This window comes from Piliocolobus tephrosceles, chromosome 6 (assembly GCF_002776525.5).
Source record: "Piliocolobus tephrosceles isolate RC106 chromosome 6, ASM277652v3, whole genome shotgun sequence".
In the NCBI taxonomy this organism is placed as follows: Eukaryota; Metazoa; Chordata; class Mammalia; order Primates; family Cercopithecidae; genus Piliocolobus; species Piliocolobus tephrosceles.
Window position 1 is genome coordinate 130143282 of NC_045439.1, and position 26492 is coordinate 130169773.

Sequence of the window (26492 nt, forward strand, 5' to 3'; positions counted from 1 at the left end):
GCTCTTTTCTTTCTTTCTTTTTTTCCAAAGGTTCAGTCGTTTGGGGAAAGGATTGTGCTTTTCATTCTAAACGTCATTATTTTTGGAAGACTGGAGAGAAATTTGGATGATGATGACATGTTTTTTCTACCTCACTCTGTGAAGGAACAAGCTAAAATCCTGTGGAGGCGTGGAGCGGCTGTTGGGTTTTACACAACCAAGATGAAAGGTGAGGGATGCAAGGCCATCACTTCAGGCTGGACTGAGCGGGGCTCTCTAGGGCTCTGCCTGGCCTGGAGGGTTCCCTCAGCACCAGCTGTGTGGAGAGAATCTTCTCTTCTGAATTAAGTTGGGTGTAAATGAACCCCATGTATGGATTCCATTTCCACCACATTTTTCATCTCAGTGGCAAACATGGTCAAAAGCATGTCCCTTTGATTTCCAGGCAGTGCCATGTCCCCTCTAAAAAACACCTAATTGTAGTTAATGGTATAAAATTCATTTCTTTCCTTCAGTGTTATTAGTTAGTTGTCAGGAAAAATACCAGTGCTAATAGCTGACATGTGGAGCAAAAGCACCTTGGATGCCAAGATTTATAGACATTACCTCAGAAGAGAGGGAGTCCGGCCATGATAACAAGATTAGGGTGAAAATCTCTGACTTGAAGGGCAGTCGCCAGTGATAAGTGTGGGACTAGTACCATTTTGCTGAACGGATTTGTCTCGTCTTTTTTTTTTTTTTTTTTTTTAATTTTTTGAGGCAGGGTCTTGCTTGATGTCGCTCAGGCTGGAGTACAGTGGCACGATCACGGCTCACTGCAGCCTCAACTTCCCTGGGCTCAGGTGATCCTGCCGCCTCAGCCTCCTGGGTAGCTGGGACTCCAGCCACATCTGGCTAATTTTTGTATTTTTTGTAGAGATGGGGTTTTGCCATGTTGCCCAGGCTGGTCTCGAGCTCCTGAGTTTAAGCCATCTGCCTGCTGCAGCCTCCCAAAGTGCTGGGATTGCAGGTGTGTGCCACTGCGCCTGGCCACCGGTTTTCTTCTTTAAAGTTGCTTTCTTTTTTTCATTCTTTCTTTTCTTCTGTCTCTCTCTCTCTCTTTTTTTTTTATTGAGATGGGATCTCTTTGTCATCCAGGATGGAGTGCAGCGTCGTGATCATAACTCACTGCTGCCTCAAATTCTTGGGCTCAAGTGATCTTCCTGCCTCAGCCTCCCAAAGTGCTGGGATTACAGGCATGAACCACCATGCCTGGCCTCTTTATTTAATTTTTAAAGGCTGTCAACATCTCTCACCTAACTAATTCCAGCTCCATCATTTGGTTGTCAAAAAGTTCTCAATTTTAAGAAAAATCAATCCACTCAGTAAACTGCCATGGATGTACTATGAGTTAGATGTTTTTCTCCGGTGCTAAAGATGCTGAGTTTAGTTCTGAGCCATGTTCACATTGTGTGTGTGTTTGACCTGTCCAGGATGCGATAAATTTGTGTTTCTCACCTTTTTGTTTTTTCCTCAGTGAGATACAGCAGTTTCTCATCCAGACCACTTCTTCATTTCTTGGTTAATTATTTGCAAAGTCAGTCGTAGCTTTAGCCCCTGTGGCTTTCATCTCCTTTCCTCACGACAGCCTTTGCCCTCAGATTTTGATGCCCTTTCACTTTTTTGAGTGGTCATGTTCTTTCGCCATTTAAGATAGACCAAGGGATCTAGAGAAAAATTAAAATGAAAAGGAAGCTTTTTGTAACTCCTGTTTCCTGGGAGACTCATCAGTGGCCATTTTCTACCAAATGGCTGTTTTTGAATCTGTAACCAAATCATTTGTGGTGTAGACATCCTACTAATAATAACAAAAACTGTTAGATTCCAGCTTGATGTGTGAAACCACAGGTAGGTGGCAGAAAGAGCTTGACCTTGGTCTTGCCTAGTCCTGCTACTATTCCTGGAGGCAGTGATACCAAGGGTCCTGATTCTGGGGAGGGATGCAGGGGTTGTCTGCAACTGCCCTGCTCTTCCCCAGGCAGATTCAGAGCCTTGGAGGAGAGGGAGGACCTAAGGATGCTGAGCTGAGGCAGATCAGACTGGGTGCTTGAATTCTGCCTTTTCATTTCTGATGGATCCCACAAATTCAGTGAAAAGTTCCCTGAAGCTGCTTGTGAGGTCACATTATTTTCATCAATGAACTGGTTTTTGAAGTGGCAATGGACTGTTAGTTACTCGGCAATTTATTTTTTTTCCTGAGTAAGGGTCACACTTTCCTGTTTCTTTGCATATTTAGTAATTTTTGGTTGATAACTAGTCATTGCAGCAACTAATTTTTTTTTCCTGAGGATTTTGAGATTTTTGTTTTAGCAGGCATTGAACTTGCCTGGATTTAAACTGCAATCACCTCCCTCCTTTGACATGTGGGTATTACAGGTCTCTCCCTTAACATGTGGGGACCACAATTCAAGATGAGATTTGGGTGAGGACACAGAGGTCTAATCCTGTGTAGTTCCATCTTTCAAGAGTGGGTATCTCCTGAGCTCTGGCTTCTTTTGTGCTGGATCCCTTGGGGTCTGCTGCACTCATATGTAGACTAGCTATAAGCCAGATTTGGGAAGTTTATGCTCTGAATTTGGGTCTCACTAATTCTGTGGTCCTCATGCTGCTAGGGCTTCCTCATTAAATTTCTGCTTATTTTCACATCCTGAATTCTGATATTTGACACATTTAGCTGGTAAGGCTGCAGTTTTTCCCACCAATGTTTTTTTTTTTTTGTAGCCTTGCAGGTGGAATTAATCCTGTGGCTGGTAAGCTGTAAACTCACAGGTTCTACCAATTTCGGTTGCAGTTTTCTGAAAGTAAATTTTCCTCTGGCTTCTTTTTTGTTTTTTTCTGAGATGGAATCTCACTCTGTTGCACAGACTGGAGTGCAGTGGCACAATCCTGGCTCACTGCAAGCTCTGCCTCCCGGGCTCACGCCATTCTCCTGCCTCAGCCTCCTGAGTAGCTGGGACTACAGGCGACCACCACCATGCCTGGCTAATTTTTTGTATTTTTTTTAGTAGAGACAGGGTTTCACTGTGTTAACCAGGATGGTCTCGATCTCCTGACCTCGTGCTCCCAAAGTGCTGGGATTACAGGCATGAGCCACTGCGCCCAGCCAATTTTCCTCTGGCTTCTCTCTGCTTTTGGATGTCTTGCAGTTTCTTTAAATATTTTATTAAATTTATTTTTTAATAGTTATTATATATAGGGATTTGCATGACCACTTCATCTCACCAACATTATCTAATATTCTGTTCATGCATAGATCATAGAACTTTGTTCCTTGCCTTCCCATCTCTTCCTGTAAGTTGAGAGAGGGATCTATTTAGATGAATTAAAAAACGGTTGCTATGCATGCAGGTAAATTAAACAAAAAGTAATTTTGATGGTGATTAGGTATATTTTATGATATTTTGTTATTTTACGTATGTAAGTTAAGAAAATTTGCCAGTGAGTACATGTGGTTTAATTGACTATAGGAAGGGTTTGTAGTTCAAAAGTTCAGAACAGTTACTGATGTTTCTTCAGCCTTGGCTCTGTCTTGGTGCCTGCCACAGTGTTATGTGGTGGTGCTGTATTGGTGTTTGAGAGATAGGCACAGCAAATGGCATGCTTCCTCACTTTTCAGTACAACAGTTTCTCTTCATAAGCTTAGATCCATATGATTCAGAATGTCTGTTAATTTAGCCTGGGCTTGGCTGAAGTTTATAATTTCATTCTGTGAGGAAAACAAAATGTACAAATTCATTTCATAAATAGGATCACAGGGGCCAGGTTTTACCTACTGATATGGTTTGGATTTGTGGCCCGGCCCAAATTTCATGTCCAATTGTAACCCCCAGTGGTGGAGTGGGGGCCCAGTGAGAAGTAATTGGGTCATGGGGTGGACTTCCCCCTTGCTGTTCTCATGATGTGAATGAATTCTCAAAAGTTCTAGCTGTTTAAAAGTGTGTAGTACCTCCCCCTTCAGTCTCTCTTCCTCCTGCTCTGGCCATGTAAGATGTGCCTGCTTCCTCTTTGCCTTCTGCCATGATTGAAAGTTTCTTGAGGTCTCCCCAGCCGTGCTTCCTGTATAGCCTGTAGAACCCTGAGCTACTTAAACCTTTTTTCTTATAAATTACCCAGTTTCAGGTGTTTCTTTATAGCAATGTGGGAACAGACTAATACGCCTACTGAAGGGTATACGTTGTTTCTTTTCTTTCTTTCTTTCTTTTTTTTTTTGAGATGGAGTCTTGCTTTGTCACCCAGGATGGAGTGCATTGGCACAATCTCTGCTCACTGTAACCTCTGCCTCCCAGGTTCAAGCAATTCTCCTGCCTCAGCCTCCTGAGTAGCTGGGATTACAGACATGTGCCACCACGCCAAGCTAATTTTTGTATTTTTAGTAGAGATGGGGTTTCACCATGTTGGCCAGGTTGGTCTCGAACTCCTGACCTTGTGATCCGCCCTCCTCAGCCTCCCAAAGTACTGGGATTACAGGCATGAGCCACCGCACCTGGCAGAGTATACATTGTTTCTAAGCATTTTAGCTATGCCTTTTCTGTCTGCTTGTAACTTTAAATCTTATTTTTTACTCTTTTAGTAACTCGTAGTATATTTATAAAATGAATAAAAAGTGTATAAAATGAATAAAATAGACAAATAGATCTACACAAAGTAAACATTAACTTTGGTAGATTTCAGTGTAGTTCATAACAAGCATATTTGCCCTTATTCCCCCAGAGCTGCTCAACTACCAAAAATTTAAAAAATATTTTTAACTGAGATTTTATTATGTTGACATTTGTTTCTCATTCCACATCATCTTCAGCCAAGCTCTGAGCACTTACAATTCTCTGACTAATTGTTGGGAGCTTAGTCAGAAGCATCTGGAACACTGGTGGTGGAAGAGTTTGCTGTAAGACCTGCAATAACTGCTGTGGCTGTCCACACACAGCAATTGCATTTGTGAGATGGTCTACGCCCTTCTCATATTCACCTTGAGCTAGTAACTCTTCACCAAGCTGTATTTCTTCAAGGAAGAACTTCTGAACAGCTTCAGCATCTTTAAGGTCAGGTAACTTGGAAAGCCCAGCTCTCTCCTTGGCAAGCTTCTGTTTCTTTCTTCATTCTGGAAGCCTGTTCTTCACTTCGTCTTTTGCAGTTGAAGTAGATGCAGAACCCAATAAAAAGGGCTCTGCAAACACTGGTGGCGACGGCGCTGTTCCGACCCACCATCTTCTCTACGACGCTGAGTGTGGACGGTGGCTGCAGGGACGGCGAAGGAGCGGTGGGCCACGAACCCTCAGAGCGGTGGGCGCAGCTCACACCCCACGGCCGCAGGCCAGGAACTATATCTTATTTTTAAAAGTTGTAGAGTAAAATTCACTTTTGGGGGGCTTTACAACTCTGTGAATTTTAACCCATGTATAGGTTTGAATAACCACAACCACAATGAAAATAAACAATAGTTTCATTACCTCCCCCATACACTTCATCCCCCCTCCCCATAACCCCAGCAACCCCTGGTCTGTTCTCCATCACTACAGTTTTGTCTCCTTTAGAATATCCTATATGTGAAATCAGGCAGTGTTTAGCCAATGGAGACTGACTTCTTTCACTCAGCATTGTGCCTTTGAGATTCATCCACAATAACGTGTGTATCAGTAGTTTGTGGCCCATTACTGCTGAAGAGCCCAGTCAGTTTTCAAACAAGTGAGTGCTTTTATATAGAATAAATAAGATGTTTTCAGGTAGACCCCTCTTTGGACACATTTTGCTAATAGGGTGGTTTGAGTTTCTCCCTTTGTTTGATGGTTCTGTAATTGTCTTTCTGACAAAATATTGACACTTCAGCCATTTCACTATTTCATGTTGAAATTTTCCCTAGGTAATCAAAATTGTGAGGTTTTTCTTTAACTTTTGCTTTAACACCACCATTCCACAAAACTGTTAGCATTCAAGGGAAGAAAATACTGGACTAGGGATTGGAGAGTCGGTCAATTTAAGGCAGAGCTAGTAAGTATTTTGGTTTTGTACAAAAATCTGAAAAGAACACCTTTGCATTTCAGATTCCTGAAAGCCCAACACAAATGATTCCTGAAAGTCCTTGAACAAATGCAAGGGCAACACTTAAAAATATTAAACTAGGTGATTTGGAGCCCAGGCAAGCATGGGACCTGTGAGATGACAGTGACACTGTGGAGTCGGCCTCAGCCCTGCCTGTCACCAGGGCCTTCTGTTCTCTGTCTTCCCCAGACACCAGGCCCACAGGGACCTCCTGTACTATTGTCCCATCAAGCAGGGACCGCCTTGCCGTCTTCCGGACTTTAGTAGAAGCATAGCAAAAAATGGAGGGGCAAGAGTGCAGTGTTGTTTCAGGTACCAAGTCTGCCACCCAGAGAGAAGGGACTTGCCACTGCAAGGAACAGAAGTCTACTCCTGGAATTACAAGAAGGGAGGGCACTGGAAGAGGGCAGGGGAAGTTCGTGGGGTGCTGCCTGGCTTCTAAGGCTAGGATGGTGACCCCACAGCTGCTAGTGGCATGCTACTCTTCTAGTCTCTTTGCAGACCAGCTTCCTTTACTTACTGAAGTTTCTTGCTCCCTTAGAATGTTGACTTTAGTTTGCTGTGATGCCAGCCTGGCTTCTAACTGTACTGCTTTCAAGGACCAGGACCTACTATAGTGCTAGTCCAGCTGGCTGGTGGATTGGTTTCTTATAGATGGATCATGGGTCCACCTTTTGCTCAACTGTGGTCAAGTGGGCTGGGTGCTGTGGATCAGAGACAGCTGTCTAGCCCTGTCTGTTTAACTGAGGCTATGGTGGGGCAATTTTAAAGAAGAGCTACGGGTTTGGCAGATATCCCATAATAATCCATGGAGGAATCCTGGTGGTCTTGCCTAAAAGTATTCTGGTGTCAACCTGGGCTGGAATACTCTTAGTCAAGACCACCAGGCAGCCCTTTGTTGACAACTCTAATTTTTAGAGCCCCCCTTCCAGAGGACACAGCTTTGTGCTGCTCATGAAGTGTAGGATACAGGAATCCTGGGCTCTTCCCCAGACCTACTGAATCAGAAACTCTGCAGTGGGGCCCAGCAGTCTGTGTTAACAAGTCCTGCAGGTGATTCTCATGTACTCTAAAGTGTGAGAACCACTGACCTAGGCACACATTCTCAGCAAGGAGGTATTGCCCCCAATGAGACAGTGATTTGTTTTTGGGGAGCAAAAAAATCCTAGATATTTACAGTGGTTTGTGGCTTTTCAAAGATCAACATTATTTAACAAAGTCTTATTTTTTATCAGTATTTAATTAAAAATGTCTTAAAAGGCTACTTGAATTGGCCATAATGAAAAATGTTTAAGAAACACTGATCTAGGGTATATAATTCGAACTGGGCTTTCCACCTGTGGAGTAGGCATGAGTTCAGCATTCCTAGGTAATGATGAATCTCAACTGTTTTGCTAAATGACTGTAGCCATTTATATTCTCACCAGCAGAAGGTTGGAGGCTTTGTTGCTCCTTATCTTTGCCAACACTTGGTATTGTCCAGTGTTTTAGTGGTTGCTGATCTGAGGCTAAGAAATGGTATCTTATTTTAAAGCCTTTTTCCAATTGTTTCTAATATATAGTTTTTTTTTTTTTTTTTGAGATGGAGTTTTGGTCTGTTGCCCAGGTGTGCAGTGGCGTGATCTCGGCTCACTGCAACCTCCGCCTCCTGGGTTCAAGTGATTCTCCTGCCTCGGCCTCCTGAGTAGCTGGGACTACAGGCACACGCCACCATGCCTGGCTAATTTTTTGTATTTTAGTAGAGACAGGGTTTCGTCATGTTGACCAAGCTGGTCTCGAAATCCTGAGCTCAGGCAATCTGCCTGCCTCGGCCAATATATAGATTTTTAAGTATTGATTTTGGGTTTGTCAGCCTTGCTAAAATCTCCTATTAATTCTATAATTTGTTGATAGTTTCTTTCCTTTTTGTTTCCAATTTTTTTATTGTAGTAAAATACACATAAAATAAAATGCATCTTACTTATTTTTAAGTGTATGGTTCAATGGTATTAAATATATTGATGATGTTGTATAACCATCACCACTCTCCATCTCCAGAACTCTTTCCATATTATAAAATGGAAACTGTACCCATTAAACAATAACTCGCCATTTCACTCTCTCTCTAGTTCTTGAAACTACCATTTTACTTTGTTTGAATCTGACGATGTTAGGTGCCTCATATAAGTGGAATCACTCAGTGTTTTTCCATCTGTGACTGGCTTATTTCACTTAGCATAATGTCCTCCAGTTTCACCTGTGTTATAGCATGTGCCAGAATGTCCTTCCTTTTTAAAACTGAATAATATTCCACTGTATGTATATGCCACATATTGCTTATTGATTCATTTGTTAGTGGACACTTGGATTGCATCCATGTTGTAGCTGTTGTGAATAATGTTGCTGTAAACATGGATATACAAATATCTCTTTGAGAGTCTGGTTTAGGCATATACTCAAAACTGGAATTGCTGGATCATGTGGCAATTCTAGGTTTCATTTTTTGAGGAATTGCCGCACTGTTTCCCATGGTGGCTGTACCACCTTACATTTTTACCAACAGTGCACAAGGGTTGTAATTTCTCCCCATTTTTCCTAACACTTATTTTTTTGTGGTAACCATCCTAATGGATATGAAGTGGTACCTCGTAGTTTTGATTTGCATTTCCCTAAAGATTACTGAGCATGTTTTTACATGCTTATTGGCCATTTGTATATCTTCTTTGGAGAAGTATTTATTCAAATCCTTTACCTATTTTTTGAATTGGTTGTGTGTACGTAATTTAAAAAATTTTTTTAAATTACGTAATCTATACACATTTCTTTTTTACGACAGAGTCTCACTGTTTCACCCAGGCTGGAGTGCAGTGGCGCGATCTCGGTTCACTGCAAGCTCCCCCTCCCGGGTTCATGCCATTCTCCTGCCTCAGCCTCCTGAGTAGCTGGGACTACAGGCGCCCGCCACCACGCCCAGCTAATTTTTTGTATTTTTAGTAGAGATGGGGTTTCACTGTGTTAGCCAAGTTGGTCTCGATCTCCTGACCTTGTGATCCACCCGCTTTGGCCTCCCAAAGTGCTGGGATTACAGGAGTGAACCACCACGCCTGGCCATAATCTATACATATTTCAAGACATCATGTTGTACACCAAAGATATACTCAATATTTTCTGGCAATTAAAAAATATTAATTTAAAAAATACTCATATTCAAACTGTGAATTTATCTCAAATTCATACAAAGCAAAATGGTGGTTTCAAGAACTAGAGGGAGAGGGAAACAGGGAGTTATTGTTTAATGGGTACAGAGTTTCCATTTATAATATGGAAAGAGTTCTGGACATGGATGGTGATGATGGTTACATAACATTATTCATATTTAAAGTTTTTTAAATTGACAGATATATATATATTTTTTGGTGTACAACAGGATGTTTTGAAATATGTCTAGATTGTGGAATGGCTAAATCAAACTAACTTACCTCACACATTTATCAGTAATTTGTAGTGAGAACACTTAAAATCTACTCTCATAACAATTTTCAAGTATACTATATGCTGTTATTAACTGTAGTCACCATGTTGTACAGTAGATTTCTTAAGTTATTCTCCTGTCTATGTGAAATTTTGTATCCTTTGACCAACATCTTCCCAGTTTCTCCCCACCTCTAGCCCTTGGTAACCACCATCCTACTCTCTGCTTCTATGAATTGGACTTTTTTAGATTCTACATGCAAATGAGATCATGCACCCATTTTTAAAATGGGTTATTTGTTTTGTTGCTATTAGGTTGTATGTGTTCCTTACATGTTTTAGATATTGACCCTTCATCTGATGTATGCTTTGCAAATATTCTCCCATTCTGTAGGTTGCCTTTTCATTCTGTTGATTGTTTCTTTTGTTATGCAGAAGCTTTTTAATTTGATGTAGTCCCCTTTGGGTATTTTTGCTTTTGTTGCCTATGCTTCAGGATCATATTCAAAAAAACCATTGTCCAGGCCAATGTCATGGAGCTTTCCATGACATTATAGTAGTTTTACAGGTTTCAGCCTTAGATTTAAATCTTTAATCCAGTTTGAGTTGGTTTTTGTATATAATGTGAGGTAAGAGCCTAATTTCATTCTTTTGCATGTGGATATCCTGTTTTCCCAACATCATTTAGTGAAATGACTGTCCTTTTTCCAATGTGTGTTCTTGGCATCTTTGTCAAAAGTCAACTGATTGTACATATGTGGGTTCATTTCTGGGCTCATTATTCTGTTCCATTGCTATATCAGTCTGTTTTTATGTCGGTTCTATGCTATTTTGATTACTATAGTTTTGTATATGCTTTAAAATCACAGAGTGTGATGCCTGCGGCTTTATTCTTTCTAATTAAGATCACTTTGGGTATTTGGGTCTTTCGTGGTTCTATACAAATTTTAGGATTTTTTTTCTATATCTGTGAAAAATGTCATTGGAATTTTGATAGAGAATGTGTTGAATCTACAGATAGCTTTGGGTAGCAGGGACATTTCAACAGTATTAATTTTTCCAATCCATGAACATGGGATAATTTTCATTTATTTGTGTCTTCTTCAATTTCTTTCATCAGTGTTATAGTTTTCATTGTATAGAATTTTATCTCTTCGGTTAAATGTATTCCTAAGGTATTTTGTTATTTCTTTTTTGTAGCTATTGTAAATGGGATTGTTTCCTTAATTTTTCTTTTGGATAGTTCATTGTTAGTGTGTAGAAACACTACTGATTTTTGTGTGTTGATTTTGTATCCTGCAAATTTATTGAATTTGTTTATTAGTTCTAATAGTCTTTTTAAACACAGTCTTTAGGATTTTTTTTATATATAATATTGTGTCAGCTGGGCACAGTGACTCATCCCTGAAATCTCAGCACTTTGGGAGGCCAAGGCCAGAGGCTCACTTGAGCCTAGGAGTTTGAGACCAGCCTGGGTAACATAGGGAGACCCTGTCTCTACAAAAAAAATCAAAAAGTAATTAGCCAGGTATGGTGATGTGCCTGTTGTCCCAGCTCCTTGGGAGGCTGAGGCAGGAGGATTGCTTGAGCCTGGGAGGTTTAGGCTGCAGTGAGTTATGATCATGCCAGTGCACTCCAGCCTGGTTGACAGAGTGAGACCCTGTCTCAAAAATAAAAGAGAAAGAAAGGAAGAGAAGAAAGAAAGAAAGAAAGAAAGAAAGAAAGAAAGAAAGAAAGAAAGAAAGAAAGAAAGAAAGAAAGAAAGAGAGAGAGAGAGGGAGGGAGGGAGGGAAGAAAGAAAGAAAGAAAGAGGAAGGAAGGAAGGAAAAGAAAATAAAAAAGAAAGAGAGAAAGAGGAAGGAAGGAAGGAAAAGAAAGAAAAGAAAAAAGAAAGAAAAAGAAAGACAAAGTAAAGGTTATGTCATCTGCTGCAAACAGAGACAATTTAACTTCTTCCTTTCCAGTTTGGATGGCTTTTATTTCTTTCTCTTGCCTCATTGCTGTGGCTAGTACTTCTAGTACTATGTTGAATAGAAGTGGCAAGTGTGAATATCCTTGTTATTGATCTTAGAGGAATATCTTGCATCTTTTCACTGTTGAATATGATGTAAGCTATGGACTTGCAGATTGTTTTTATGTTGTTGAGGCTGAATGGTTCTTTATATTTTCTAGATATTAATCCCCACTTTAGTCTGTTTGTGGTGCTATAACAAAATACCACAGATTGGGTAATTATGAGCAATAGAAATTTATTTCTCACAGTTCTAGAGGCTGAGAAGTCTAAGATCAAGATACTAGCAGGTTCAATGTATAGTGAGGACCCAAATGAGTCCCGCCATTTGCCTCCAAATGGCGTCTTGTTAATGTATCTTCCTGAGGGGATGAATGCTGTGTCCTCACATGGTGAAAGGATGGAAAGGGGAGAAAAGGGCCCCTTTTCACTCACTCCCTCCAGCCGTTTCATAAGGGTGCCAATCTCATCCATGAGGCTGGAGCCTTCAGGGCCTAATCACCCTCTAAAGGCCCTATCTCTTAATACTATCACTTTGGTGATGAAGTTTCAATATATAAATTTTGGGGGACACATTCAGACCATAACAATCCCTCTTCCTGATCCAGCATACCATGTTACATTTAGTCCTCAAGCCTCTTTAGTCTACTCTTCCAATCTGAGACCTTTCCTTGGTTTTTCCTTGTTTTTGACCATCTGGACACTTTTGAGAAGTACTGGTCAGGTGATCTATAGAATGTCCGTTAATATATACTTGCCTGATGTTTACTCATTATTAGACTGTGGGGCTTTGAATTTGGGGGAAAAGGGAAGTACCTTTTTCCTCACATCATATCAGAGAGGTGGGGTGCATGATATGAATGTTACTACTAGTGATAACCCTGATCACAGTTAAGAGAGTGTCTGCTAGATTTCTCCACTGTAAAGTTACTCTTTTCCCTTTTTTAAATTGATATGTTACAATCTTTTTTTAAAAAAAATTAATCCATTGTATTTTTAAGAAATCAATTTTATTGAATATTCTTGAATAATTTTGAATGATTATTAATTGAATAATTCAATTTGTTGAATAATTTTTGCATTCCATAACATTTGCCAATTATAAGTGTATAACTCAGTGATTTTTGGCACATTTAGAGAGTTGTGTCACCATCATCAAAATCCAGTTTTAGGACATTTCCATCACCCCTCCAAAAATACTGTCTGTTTGCTGTCAGTCTGTTTCCATCCCAGCTCCAAGCAATCACTGATCTGTTCTGTCTCTACCAACTTGCCTTTCCAGGACAGTTCAATAAATGGAATGATAAAATATGCAATCTTTTGCATCTGGTTTCTTTCTTTCTTTATTTTTTTTTGAGACGGAGTCTTGCTCTGTTGCCCAGGCTGGAGTGCAGTGGCATGATCTCGGCTCACTGCAAGCTCTGCCTCCCGGGTTCATGCCGTTCTCCTGCCTCAACCTCCCGAGTAGCTGGGACTACAGGTGCCCACCACCACGCTTGGCTAATTTTTTGTATTTTCAGTAGAGACGGGGTTTCACCATGTTAGACAGGATGGTCTCAATCTCCTGACCTCATGATCCGCCCGCCTTGGCCTCCCAAAGTGCTGGGATTACAGGCCTGAGCCACTGTGCCCGGCCGCATATGGTTTCTTTTTTGTTTAGCACGGTGTGTTCTCAAGGTTCATCCAAATTGCAGCATGTGTTAATATTTTGTTCCTTTTTATTTCGGAGTGGTATTCCATTGTATGGATATCACATTTTGTTTATGCATCTATCAGTTGATGGGTTGTTTCCAGTTTTAGGCTATTATGAATTACCCTGCTATAAACGTTCACAAACATGTCTTTGCATAGGCATCATTTTCATTTCTTTTGGATAGGTTCCGAGGAGTAGAATTGCTGGGTCATTGGGTAAGCTTATGTTTGACTTCTTAAGTAACTGACAAACTGTTTCACAAAGTGGCTGTACCATAATACATTTCCATCAGCAGTAGATGAGGATTTCAATTTCTCCACATCCTTGTCAACAGTTGTTATTGTGTTTTTATTATAGCCATTCTAGTAGGCCAAAAGTGGCATTTCACTGTGGTTGTAACTTGCATTTCCCTAAGGACTTAGGATGTGAAATATTTTTTAATTGATAAGTAGTCATTTGTGTGTTTTCTTTGAAGAAATGTCTGTTTAGATTTTCTGTTCATTTTTAATAGAGTTGTTTGTTTTCTTATTGAATTTAGAGTTCTTTATGTATTTTGAATCTAAGTCTTTTATCAGAAATGTGATTTGTAAACATTTTCTTGCAGTCTGTGGCTTGTTTTTTCATTTTCTTAGTGATGTCTTTTTTTTTTTAATTTCCATAAGTTATTGGGGAACAGGTGGTGTTTGGTTACATGAGTAAGTTCTTTAGTGGTGATTTGTGAGATTTTGGTGCACCCATCACCTGGGCAGTATACACTGTACCCTATTTGTAGATTTTTATTTCTCACCCCCTTCCCTTCCTTTCTCCCTGAGTCCCCAAAGTCCATTGTGTCATTCTTATGCCTTTGCATCATCATAGCTTAGCTCTCACTTATGAATGAGAACATATGTTTGGTTTTCCATTCCTGAGTTACTTCACCTAAAAGAATAGTCTCTAGTCTCATCTGGGTCGCTACGAATGCCATTAGTTCTTTTTATAATAGCTCAGTAGTAGTTCATCATGTGTATGTATGTGTATGTGTGTGTGTATATATATATATATATATCTCACAGTTTCTATATTCATTTGTTGATTGATGGGCATTTGGGTTGGTTCCCTGATTTTGTAATTGAGAATTGTGCTGCTATAAACACGCATGTGCAAGTATCTTTTTTTTTTTTTTTTAATAATGACTTCTTTTCCTCTGGGTAGATACCCAGTAGTGGGATTGCTGGATCAAATGGTAGTTCTACTTTTAGTTCTTTAAGGAATCTCCACACTGTTTTCCATAGTGGTTGTACTAGTTTACATTGTCACTAGCAGTGTAGAAGTGTTCCCTGTTCACCACAGCCACACCAACATCTACTACTTTTTGATTATGGCCATTCTTGCAGGAGTAAGGTGGTATTGCATTGTGGTTTTGATTTGCATTGCCCTGATCATTAGTGATGTTGAGCATTTTCTTCATATATTTGTTGGCCATTTGTATATCTTCTTTTGAGAATTGGCTGTTCATGTCCTTAGCCCACTTTTTGATGGGATTGTTTGTTTTTTTTTCTTGTTGATTTGTTTGAGTTCATTGTAGATTCTGGATATTAATCCTTTGTCAGATGTATAGATTGTGAAGATTTTATCTCACTCTGTGGGTTGTCTGTTTACTCTGCTGACTGTTCCTTTTGCCATGCAAAAGCTCTTTAGTTTAATTAAGTCCCAACAATTTATCTTTGTTTGTATTGCATTTGCTTTTGGGTTCTTGGTCATGAAACCCTTGCCTAAGCCAATATCTAGAGGGGTTTTTCCAATGTTATCTTCTAGAATTTTTATAGTTTTATGTCTTAGATTTAAGTTCTTGATCCATCTTGAATTGATTTTTATATTAGGTGAGAGATAAGGATCCAATTTCATTCTCCTACATGTGGCTAGCCAATTATCCCAGTACAATTTGTTGAAAAGAGTGTCCTTTCTCCACTTTATGTTTTTGTTTGCTTTGTTGAAGATCAGTTGGCTATAAGTATTTGGGTTTATTCTGGATTCTCTATTCTATTCCATTGGTCTTTGTGCCTGTTTTTATACCAGTACCATGCTGTTTTGGTGACTATGGCCTCATAGTATAGTTTGAAATCAGGTAATGTGATGCCTCCATATTTCTTCTTTTTGCTTAGTCTTGCTTTGGCTATGCAGGATCTTTTTGGTTCCATATGAATTTTTTCTAATTCAGCAAAGAATGATGGTGGTATTTTGATGGGAAATGCATTGAATTTGTAGATTGCTTTTGGCAGTATTGTCATTTTCACAATATTGATTCTACCTATCCATGAGCATGGGATGTGTTGCCATTTGTTTGTGTCATCTATGATTTCTTCCAGCAGTGTCTTGTAGTTTTTCTTGTAGAGGTCTTTCACCTTCTTGATTAGGTGTATTCCCAAGTATTTCTGTTTTTTTGCAGCTATTATAAAAGGGGTTGAGTTCTTAATTTGATTCTCTGCTTGGTTGCTGTTGGTGTATAGAAGAGCTAGTGATTTGTGTATATTAATTTTGTATCTGGAAGCTTTGCTGAATTCTTCTATCAGTTCTAGGAGCTTTCTAGAGGAGTCTTTAGGGTTTTCTAGGTAAATGAGTATATCATCAGCAAATAGTGACAGTTTGACTTTCTCTTTACTGATGTGGATGCCCTTTACTTCTTTCTCTTGTCCGATTGCTCTGGTTAGGAATTCCAGAGTTTGGCTATGTTAAAGAGGAGTGGTGAGAGTTGGGCATCCTTGTTTTGTTCCGGTTCTCAGAGGGAATGCTTTCAACTTTTCCCCATTCAATATTATGTTGGCTGTGGGTTTGTCTTACATGGCTTTAATTATATTGGGGTATGTCCCTTGTGTACCGATTTTGCTAAGAGTTCTAACCATAAAGCGATGCTGGATTTTGTCTAATGCTTTTTCTGCATCTATTGAGATGATCATGTGAATTTTGTTTTTAATTCTGTTTATGTGATGTATCACATTTATTGACTCGTGTATGTTAAACCATCCTACATCCCTGGTATAAAACCCACTTGATCACGGTGGGTTATCTTTTTGATATGTTGTTGGATTCGGTTAGCTAGTATTTTGTTAAGGATTTTAGCATCTATGTTCATCAGGGATTCAGTCTGTAGTTTTCTTTTTTGGCTATGTCATTTCCTGGTTTTGGTGTTAGGGTGATATTGGCTTTATAGAATGATTTAGGGAGTGTTCCCTCTTTCTCTATCTTGTGGAATAGTGTCAGTAGGATTGGTACCAATCCTTCTGTAAATGTCTGGTAGAATTCTGCTGTAAATCCATCTGGTCCTGGACTTTTTTTGTTGGTCATTTTTAAATTGCCATTTCAATCATGCTGCTTGTTATTGGTCTATTCAGGGTATGTCATTCTTCCTGATTTAAGCTAGGAGGGTTGTATCTCTCCAGGAATTTATCCATCTCTTCTAGGCTTTCTAGTTTATGCATGTAAAGGTGTTCATAGTAGCTTTGAATGATCTTTTGTATTTCTGTGGTGTCAGTTGTAGTATCTCCCATTTCATTTCTTATTGAGCTTATTTGGATTTTCTCTCTTCTTTTCTGGGTTAATCTTGCCAATGGTGTATCAATTTTATTTATCTTTTCAAATAACCAGCTTTTTGTTTCATTTATCTTTTGTATTTTTTGTTTGTTTGTTTCAATTTCATTTGGTTCTGCTCTGGTCTTGGTTATTTCCTTTTTTCTGCTAGGTTTGGGTTTGGTTTGTTCTTGTTTCTCTAGCTCCTTGAGGTGGTGTGACCTTAGACTGTCTGTTTATACTCTTTCAGACTTTTTGATGTAGGTGTTTAGGGCTATGAACTTTCCTCTTAGCACTACCGTTGCTGTGTCCTGGAAGTTTTGATAGGCTGTGTCACTATTGCTGTTCAGTTTGAAGAATTTTTAAATTTCCTTTGATTTCATTTTTGACCCAGTGATCATTCAGGAGAAGGTTATTTAATTTCCATATATATGCATAGTTTTGGAGGTTCCTTTTGGAATTGATTTCCAGTTTTATTCTACTGTGGTCTAAGAGGGTGCTTGATATCATTTTAGTTTTCTTAATTTATTGAAGCTCATTTTATGGTCTATCATATGGTCTATCTTGGAGAAAGTTCCATGCACTGTTGAATAGAATGTGTATTCTGTGGTTGTTGGATGGACTGTTCTGTATATATCTGTTAAGTCCATTTGTTTCAGGGTATAGTTTAAATCCATTGTTTCTTTTTTGACTTTCTGTCTTGATGGCCTCTCTAGTGCTGTCAGTAGAGTATTGAAGTCCCTCACTATTATTGTGTTGCTGTCTATCTCATTTCTTAGGTTTAGTAGTAATTGTTTTACAAATTTGGGAGCTCTAGTGTTAGGTGCATATATGTTTAAGATTGTGATATTTTCCTGTTGGAAATAAAATTATCATTATTATAATGCCTCTCTTTGCCTTTTTTAACTGCTGCTGCTTTAGTTTGTTTTGTCTGATATAAGAATACTCTTGCTCGTTTTTGCCTGTAATATCTGTTTCCACCCCTTTATCTTTAGTTTGTGTGAGTCCTTATGTATTAAGTAAGTCTCTTGAAGACAGCAGGTAGTTGGCTGATGAATTCTTATCCATTTTGCAATTCTATATCTTTTAAGTGGACGATTTAGGCCATTTACATTCAATGTTGGTATTGAGATATGGGGTACCATTCCATTCGTCATGCTGTTTGTTGCTGTATACCTTGGTTTTTTGTTTTTGTTTTTTAAATTGTATTTTTGTTTTATAGGTCCTATGAGATTTATGCTTTAAAGAGGTTCTGTTTTGTTGTGTTTCCAGGATTTGTTTCAAGATTTAGAGCTCCTTTTAGCAGTTATTGTGGTGGTGGCTTGGTAGTGGCGAATTCTCTCGGCATTTGATTGACTGAAAAAGACTATCGTTCCTTCATACATTAAGGTTAGTTTCACTGGGTACAAATTTCTTGGCTAATTGCTTTGTTTGAGGAGACTGAAGATAGGGCCCTAACCTCTTCTAGCTTGTAGGGTTTCTACAGAGAAATCTGCTGTTAATCTGATAGGTTTTCTTTTGTAGGTTACCTGGTGCTTTTGTCTGACAGTTTTAAAGATTCTTTCCTTTGTCTTAACTTTAGATAACCTGATGACAATGTGCCTAGGTGATGATCTTTTTGTGATGAATTTCCCAGGTGTTCTTTGTGGTTCTTGTATTTGGGTGTCTAGGTCTCTAGCAAGACTGGGGAAGTTTTCCTCAATTATTTCCCCAAATACGTTTTCCAAACTTTTAGATTTGTCTTCTTCCTCAGGAACACTGAATATTCTTAGGTTTGGTCATTTAACATAATCCCAGATTTCTTGGAGGCTTTGTTCATATTTTCTTATTATTTTTTCTTTGTCTTGATGGATTGGGTTAATTTGAAGACCTTGTCTTTGAGCTCTGAATTTCTTTCTTCTCCTTGTTCAATTCTATTGCTGAGACTTTCCAGAGCATTTTGCATTCTATAAGTGTGTCCATTGTTTCCTGGAGTTTCGATTTTTTTTAATGCTATTTCCTTGAATATCTGTTTCCTGCCTTCACTTCTTGTATCATTTTTTTGGATTTCTTTACAATGGTCTTTGTCTTTCTCTGGTGCCTCCCTGATTAGCTTAATAACTAACCTCCTAAATTCTTTTTCAGGTAAATCAGGGATTTCTTCTCTGTTTGGGTCCATTGCTGGTGAGCTAGTGTGATTTTTTGGAGGTATTAAAGAACCTTATTTTGTCATGTTACTAGAATTGGTTTTCTGGTTCCTTCTCATTTGGGTAGCCTCTGTCAGAGGGAAGGGCTAGGGCTGAAGGTTTGTTTTGTCCCACAGGGTGTTCCCTTGATGTAGTACTTTCCTCCTATTCCTATGGATGTGGCTTCCTGAGAGCGGAGCTGTAGTGATTGTTATTTCTTTTCTGGATCTAGTCACCCAGCAAGTCTACCAGGCTCCAGCTGGTACCGGGGGTTGTCTGCAGAGTCCTGTGATATGAACCATCTGTGGGTCTTTCAGTCGTGGATACCAGCACAGTATTTGGGGTGTCTCCCGGGTCCTGCAGGAGCAATCTGCTTCCTTCAGGGAGTCTGTGGGTCCTCTCAGGTTTCCTGATTTATTCCTGCAATTGTTCTGGAGCAGAAATTAACAATGCAAACCTCCACACGCTGCTCTGTCTGTCCTGGTCAGAGCTGCAATCTAGTCCTGCCTCCCGTCTGCCATGTTTCCCAGTGGTGTCTTTTGAAACAAAACATTTAAAACATTGATGAAGTTAGGTTTGTCAATTGATTGTATTTTTGGTGTTGAATCTAAGAACTCTTTGCCTAACCCAAGGTTGGGAAGAGTTTTACTTTTTCTAAAAGCTTTATAGTTTTAGCTCTTACATTCATGTCTATGATCCATTTTGAATCATTTTTTGTGTGTGATGTAAGGGTCCAACCTCACTTTATAAAATACCTAATACACTTAAAAATATGAATAGACTTTATTTTTAGAACAGTTTTTAGATTTATAGAAAAATTGGGCGGCAAGTATAGAGTTCCTCTGTATCCCCTTCCCCAACAGTTTCCCCTATTATTAACATATTGGGTTAGTGAGGTACATTTGTTACAATTGACAAGCCAATATTGACATATGCATTAGTTTTCTAGGGCTTCCATAACAAAAGACCACAGACTGGGTGACTTAAACTAGGGGACCCCAGTCCCTAGGCCATGGACCGGTACTGGTCCGTGGCCTGTTAGGAGCTGGGCTGCACAACAGGAGGTGAGTGGTGGGCGAGTGAGTGAAGTTTCATCTGTATTTACAGTCACTCCCATTGTTCACGTTACCACCTGAGCTCTGCCTCCTGTCAGATCAGTGGCAGCAGCAGATTCTCATAAGAGTGCGGACCCTACTGTGAACTTCACATGTGAGGGATCTAGGTTGTGCTCGCCTTATGAGAATCTAATGCCTGATGATCTGTCATTGTCTCTCCTCACCCCCAGATGGGACCATCTAGTTGCAAGAAAACAAGCTCAGGACTCCCACTGATTCTACATTATGGTGAGTTGTATAATTATTTCATTATATATTACACTGTAATAATATAAATAAAGTGCACAATAAATGTAATGCACTTGAATCATCCTGAAACCATCCCCTCCCTTTCCCGGTCCATGGAAAAATTATCTTCCATGAAACTGGTTCCTGGTGCCAAAAAGGTTGGGGACTGCTGGCTTAAACAACAGAAATTTATTTTCTCACAGTTATGGAGGCTAGAAGTTCTGGGTCAGGGTGTCAGAAGGCTTATTTTCTTCAGAGGCCTCTCTCTCCTTGGCTTGCAGATGGCTGCCTTCTCACTATGTCCATACTTGGTCTTTTTTCTGCTTGAGTATTGCTGGTGTCTTTCTGTGGGTCCAGATTTCTTCTTATAGGGACACTAGTCCCTGTAAGAAGGTTGGACTGGTGCATACCCTAATGGCTTCCTTTTTAGCTTCATGACCTCTTTTAAAGGCCTTATCTCCAAAGATCTCCAAAGAAAATATCTTCTGAGGTACTGTGGGTTTGCAAATGTTGGAGACACAAGGTTCAGCCTATAGAAATAGATTATCATTAACTAAAGTTCATAGTTCACATCAGGGCTTACTCCGTGTTGCACCTTCTATGGGTTGTGACAAATGTTTAATGGCATGTGTCCACTGTTGTAATATCACAGAGGGTAGTTTCACTGCCTAAAAATCCTCTGTACTCTGCCTATTCATCCTTCTTATTCCTAGCCCTGGTAACCACAGATCTTTTTTTCTTTTTTTTTTTGAGATGGGGTCTCACTCTTGTCACCCAGGCTATAATGCAGTGGCATGATGTCAGCTCACTGCAACCTCCACCTCCTCGATTCAAGCAATTCTCATGTCTCAGCCTCCCAAGTAGCTGGGATTACAGGCATGAGCCACCTTGCCTGGCTCATTTTTTTGTATTTTTAGTAGAGACAGGGTTTCGTCATGTTGACCAAGCTGGTCTCGAACTCCTGACCTCAGGTAATCTGCCCACCTTGGCTTTCCAAAGTGCTGGAATTACAGATGTGAGCCACTGTGCCCAGTCACCATGCCTCCCTAGTTTTGCCTTTTCCAGAATGTAATATACGGTCATTTGTCACTTAACCATAGGGATATATTTTGAGGAATGCACTGTTAGGCAACTGCATCATTGTGTGAACATGATAGAATGTATTCACGTAAGACATCATGGCAGAGCGTCCTGCACTGCTAGGTTGTCGAGTATGGCCTGTCGTCTCTAGGCTACAAACCTGTATAGCTTGTTACTGTACTGATTACTGGAGGTGCTTGTAACACAATGGTAAGTATTTGTATATCTAAACATATGTAAATATAGAAAAGGTACAGTAAAGAGATTTAAAAACAGTATGCTTGTGTAGAGTACTTAACTTGAGTGGAGCTTGCAGGACTGGAAGTTGCTCTGGGCGAGTCAGGGAGTGAGTGGTGAGTGAATGTGAAGGCTTAGGACAGTACTATGTACTACTGTACACTTTAGAAACATTGTACACTTAGGTTACACTAAATGTCTACAATAATAAATGAACTGTAGCTTACTGTATAGTTTTCTTCAATAATAAATGAACTGTAGCTTACTGTAACCTTTTTACTTTACAAAACCTTTTTAATTTTTTTAAATTTTTGACTCGTAATAACACTTGGCTAAAACATAAATACATCATGCAGCTATACATAAATATTTTCTTATTCTTAAGCTTTAATTACAAAAATTTTTTTTAAAGTTTAAAAACTTTTTTTGTTAAAAACACAGAGACAAACACACTCGTTAGCCTAGGCCTACTCAGGGTCAGGATTGTCAATATCACTGTCTTCCACTTCCACATCTTGTCCCACTAGAAGGTCTTCAGGGGCAGTAACACACGTGGAGCTATCATCTCCTAGGGTAACAGTGCCTTCTTCTGGAATACCTCCTATAGGACCTGCCTGAGGCTGCTTTACAGTTAATTTTGTTGTTTTAATGAGTAGAAGGTGTAACTGTAAAATGACAATAAAAAATATAGTATAGTAAATACATAAACCAGTATCAGTCATTTATTATCATTATTGGGTATTATGTACTGTGCATAATTGTATATGCTAGACTTTTTTTTTTTTTTTTGAGACAGAGGCTTGCTCTCTTGCCCAGGCTGGAGTGCAGTGGTGCAATCTCGGCTCACTGCAATCTCTGCCCCCTGGGTTCAAGGAATTCTCCTGCCTCAGCCTCCTGAGTAAATGAGATTTCAGGTGCACGCCACCATACCTGGCTAATTTTTTATATTTTTGGTAGAGACGGGATTTCACTATGTTGGCCATGTTGGTCTCAAACTCCTGACCTCAAGTGATCCACCTGCTCCGGCCTCCCAAAGTACTGGGATTACAGGCGTGAGCCACTGTGCCTGGCCTGTATGTGCTAGACTTTTATACAACTGGCAGTGTGGTATGTTTTTTTACCCCAGCATCGCAGCAAACACATGAATAATGTGTGGCATTATGACTTTATGGTGCCTATGACTATCACTAGGCAACAGGAATTTTTCAGCTGTATTTTATTCTTATGGGACCTCCACTACACATGTGGTCCATTGTTGACCAAAACGACTTTATGAAGCACATTACTGTAGTTGGAATCCAATGGAATGTCATTGTTCAGTTAGCTTCTTTCACTTAGTAGTATGCCCTTATGGTTTTTGTATATCTTTGTGTAGTAATAACTCATTTCTTTTTAGTGCGGAATAATGTTACATTGACTGGATGAGCCACAGTTTGTTTATCCACTCACCGTCTGAAGTACATCCTGGTTGCTTCTAAGTTTTAGTAATTATGAATAAAGCTGCAATAAATATTTGTGTGCAGGTTTTTGTGTGAACATGGTTTTCAATTCTGTTGAGTAAATACCAAGGAGTGTGATTGCTGAATCATAAGGTAAGAGTACGTTTAGTTCTGTAAGAAACTGCCAAAATGCCTTCCAAAGTAGCTGTACCCTTTTGTATTCTGACAAGCAATGAATGAGAGTTCCGTTGTTCCACATCCTCACCAGCATTTGTTGTTGTCGGTGTTCAAGAATTTGGCTATTCTAGGCCGGGCATGGTGGCTTATGCCTGTAATCCCAGCGCTTTGGGAGGCCAAGGCAGGCGGATCACCTGAGGTCAGGAGTTTGAGACCAGCCTGGCCAACATGGCAAAACCCCGTCTCTACTAAAAATACAAAAATTAGCTGGGCATGGTGGCACATGCCTGTAATCTCAGCTACTTGGGAGACTGAGGCAGGAGAATCGCTTGAACCCAGGAGGTGGAGGTTGCAGTGAGCTAAGATCACACCATTGCATTCCAGCCTGGGCAATAAGAGCAAAACTCCATCTCAAAAAAAGAGAATTTGGCTATTCTAATAGGTGTGTAGTGGCATCTCATTGTTTAAATTTTGTGATTTCCTAATAACATATGATGTGGAGCATCCTTTCATATGCTTAATTGTAGAATTACAAAGAGGATTTTGATAGAGCTAGCATTGAGTTTACAGATCATTTTGAGAAGAATTATCTTAAGAATTGAGTCATCCAGTCCAAGAACATGGAATTTCTCTTCATTTATTTAGATCTTCTTTACTTTCTCTCAACAACATCTTGTAGTTTTCAGTGTTCAATGCAATTCTTTTCTTAAACATACTCTTAATTATTTACTTCTTTTTAATGCTACTGTAAATTAAATTGCATCTTTATTTAATATTAAACCTTTTTAGTTTTGGAAGACTTCACAGTTACAAGAACATTGCTCTTGTCTTCTATATATTGAAATAATATAATTGCAAGCAAGTTGGTACTGTCATCTCAAGCGCATCAAGGTTGAAATCCCAAATATTTTATAGTTACTGTCTCAAGAGAAATGAACTTCCTTACTGGCCATAGATTATTTATTTTTAAATTCATTTTTGGTATGAAATAGTAACTGCTTATTTAGCTAACAATTATTTTGGTTGGCATTTTAGGCTGAGCTCAGCTGGGTGGTTTTCTAGTCTAGCTGGCTTGCTGTGTATCCATGGAGACCTGCCTGTCAGGTGGCTCTGCTGCTTGGGGCTGGCTAGACATTGACTGGGACCACAGCAGTGCCTGGGCCATATTCCTTTCATGGTAGCAGATTATCCTGGGCTTGCTTTTGTGGTGTGTTGCAGGGATCTGAGAGAGAACACAGGCCACTGGACCTCAGGAGACCTAGGCTTAGAATGGTGGTGCTGTCACTCTGCCTCATTCTGTTGACCAAAGTGAGTCACAAGGCCAGCTGGAATTAAAGGTGAGGGGAAATTGATCCCATCTCTTGATGGGAGGAGCTTCAAAATCAAATGCAAAGGGGCATGGCCATAGGAAGGAAGTAATCTTGGCCATTTTTGCAAACAGTTCACCATGGGAGTGTATATCTTTGCAGTTCAGTCTGGCTGATTAGAATCTGAGTCATATTTTTGTTTGTTTGTTTGTTTGGGAAATTATCCACTTCTGAATCTTGGCAGGGACAAATACCACCACTTCCAACAGGAGCTGAAAATGCTCCTTATTTGTTTTCTTCTTCCATTGCATCTAGGGCATGGGCACCTGTGCAGTTTAGAGGTGAGGAAGGAGAGCTAGTAGGCTTAATGTAGAATTGGTGTTCTAGTTAGGGTGATGACAGGGATGCCTGGCTGAAAGGCCACGTTCTCATTGCAGAAATGGCAACTGTGCTGGTGTTGACCTTGGTTGCAATACAGTTAAGTTGTGGGTGAAAAGCGGGGAGGGTGCCAATTGTCACCTCTTTTGCTCTGCTGCAGCAGGGCCATCAATATTTCATGAGAAGCAGGGCCTGGTGCTGCGTCTATTTGGGGTAAGTGCATTTTGCTATAATTGGACATGGTGAGCCCTTGCTAGAGTTACTGAAACAAGTGCGTACCCTAGAGATGGGTTGAATTGGTCTCTTCAGGTTTCACTTCTGCAGGGAGATGGTTGACGTTGCCAGATACTCCTGGTTGGCTCCAAGGGTCTTATTGAACTGTGTGCAGTGAAGGGGGGAATCTGAGGAGGGTGCTGCCTGAGTGGCCTCACTCTGCTTAGTCTCCCAGGTTCACCTTTCATTTCAGTCCAGTGGTCTTGTATCATGTAAGTTTGTAAAGAAAGCTGATCAGTCAACTGGAGAATGATCTGCTATTTTAGCATCACTTGTTTAGCTTGTGAAACTGACCATGTTTCCAGGAGGTATCCATGAGTCTGGCTGTGCAGGGGCCCTACAGGATCCTAGTGGGTCAGCCGTGAGCCCAGGGGACAGTGTCTGTCTCTTTCTTTCTCTACAGGCAGCCTTTGTGGTGATGGCACTGGTGCATGCTCCCTGCTGCCCGTCTTTGACACTGTGTTCATCAGGAGGAAACACCGGCACCAAGGCTTGGGAACAGACGTGCTGCGGGACTTCTGTGAGACATTCCCAGAGGTCGAGGCCCTGGGGGTCAGCTGCCTGATGTCTCCTGCCATGTACCAAGGTAAAACCCCTCGTGTCTTGCAGAAGCATTTGGGTAACGGTGATGGATAACACATGTGCATTCTGGAGGATTCTGCAGGGGGAGGCCCTGGGGAGCCCTCATGGGCAGATGCAGGCCTCCACTTGGCAGCATGCTCATGGGGTTTTCTTTCTTTCTGAGAAATCTCTGGTTGCTGCAGCATAAACTGAGACTTCATGTTTGATCACAAGAAGTGAACTTCTCCCAAGCTGGAAAATAATTGGATTCAGAAACAATCACAAACAAATCAACGAGCTCAGAGAGAAGGGAATCCGGAGAGCTACCGCCATGCTGCGGGCTGCGGGGCTTTGGAGTGCCTTTGCTATTTCACTTGATGCCTGTAGTTCCTCACTTTGTCCTTTGAACTAGAAGCCACGGGAGAGCCCAGGAGCTGAAGGGAAGGCAGGGACCGGGTAGAAAGACAAGCTCTGAATGGACTCAGCTTTCCAGCACCTCTGTAGCTCTCTACGCACAAGACGCCTCCCTCCCATATTCTTTATCGACGTTTGCCAGAGGAGGATGAAACAGCTCTGATGTGAAACATCACACTCTAAGGTGACGAGGGTGGGAGGTTCTGGAGAGCATGTTTCTGAGTCCCCTTCTCCCCCATGAAGCACACACACCCTACTTTGTGCCCTGCCTCTGTTCTTGGTGTGCAGTTGTTTTTGAACGCTTAGTATGCAGTTTCTGGCGTCTTTCTGGCTCAAGGGATAGGAGAGAACAGTTAGGAAAGGCAAA

The 26492-nt window shown here is 40.3% G+C and overlaps 1 protein-coding gene and 1 pseudogene across 2 annotated transcripts in view; one reads left to right on the forward strand and one right to left on the reverse strand.

Annotated features, from left to right (window-relative positions):
* FAM169B (family with sequence similarity 169 member B) overlaps positions 1-26492 on the forward strand; it is an 84014-nt gene that overhangs the window by 44648 nt on the left and 12874 nt on the right. The window contains 2 exon segments of the mRNA XM_023220912.1: positions 31-208; positions 25554-25736. Coding sequence (XP_023076680.1) covers positions 31-208; positions 25554-25736 — 361 coding nt within the window.
* Positions 4754-5223, reverse strand: LOC111548417 (annotated as a pseudogene). The gene has a single exon (XR_002733400.3). The product of XR_002733400.3 is annotated as a mitochondrial import receptor subunit TOM20 homolog pseudogene (transcript).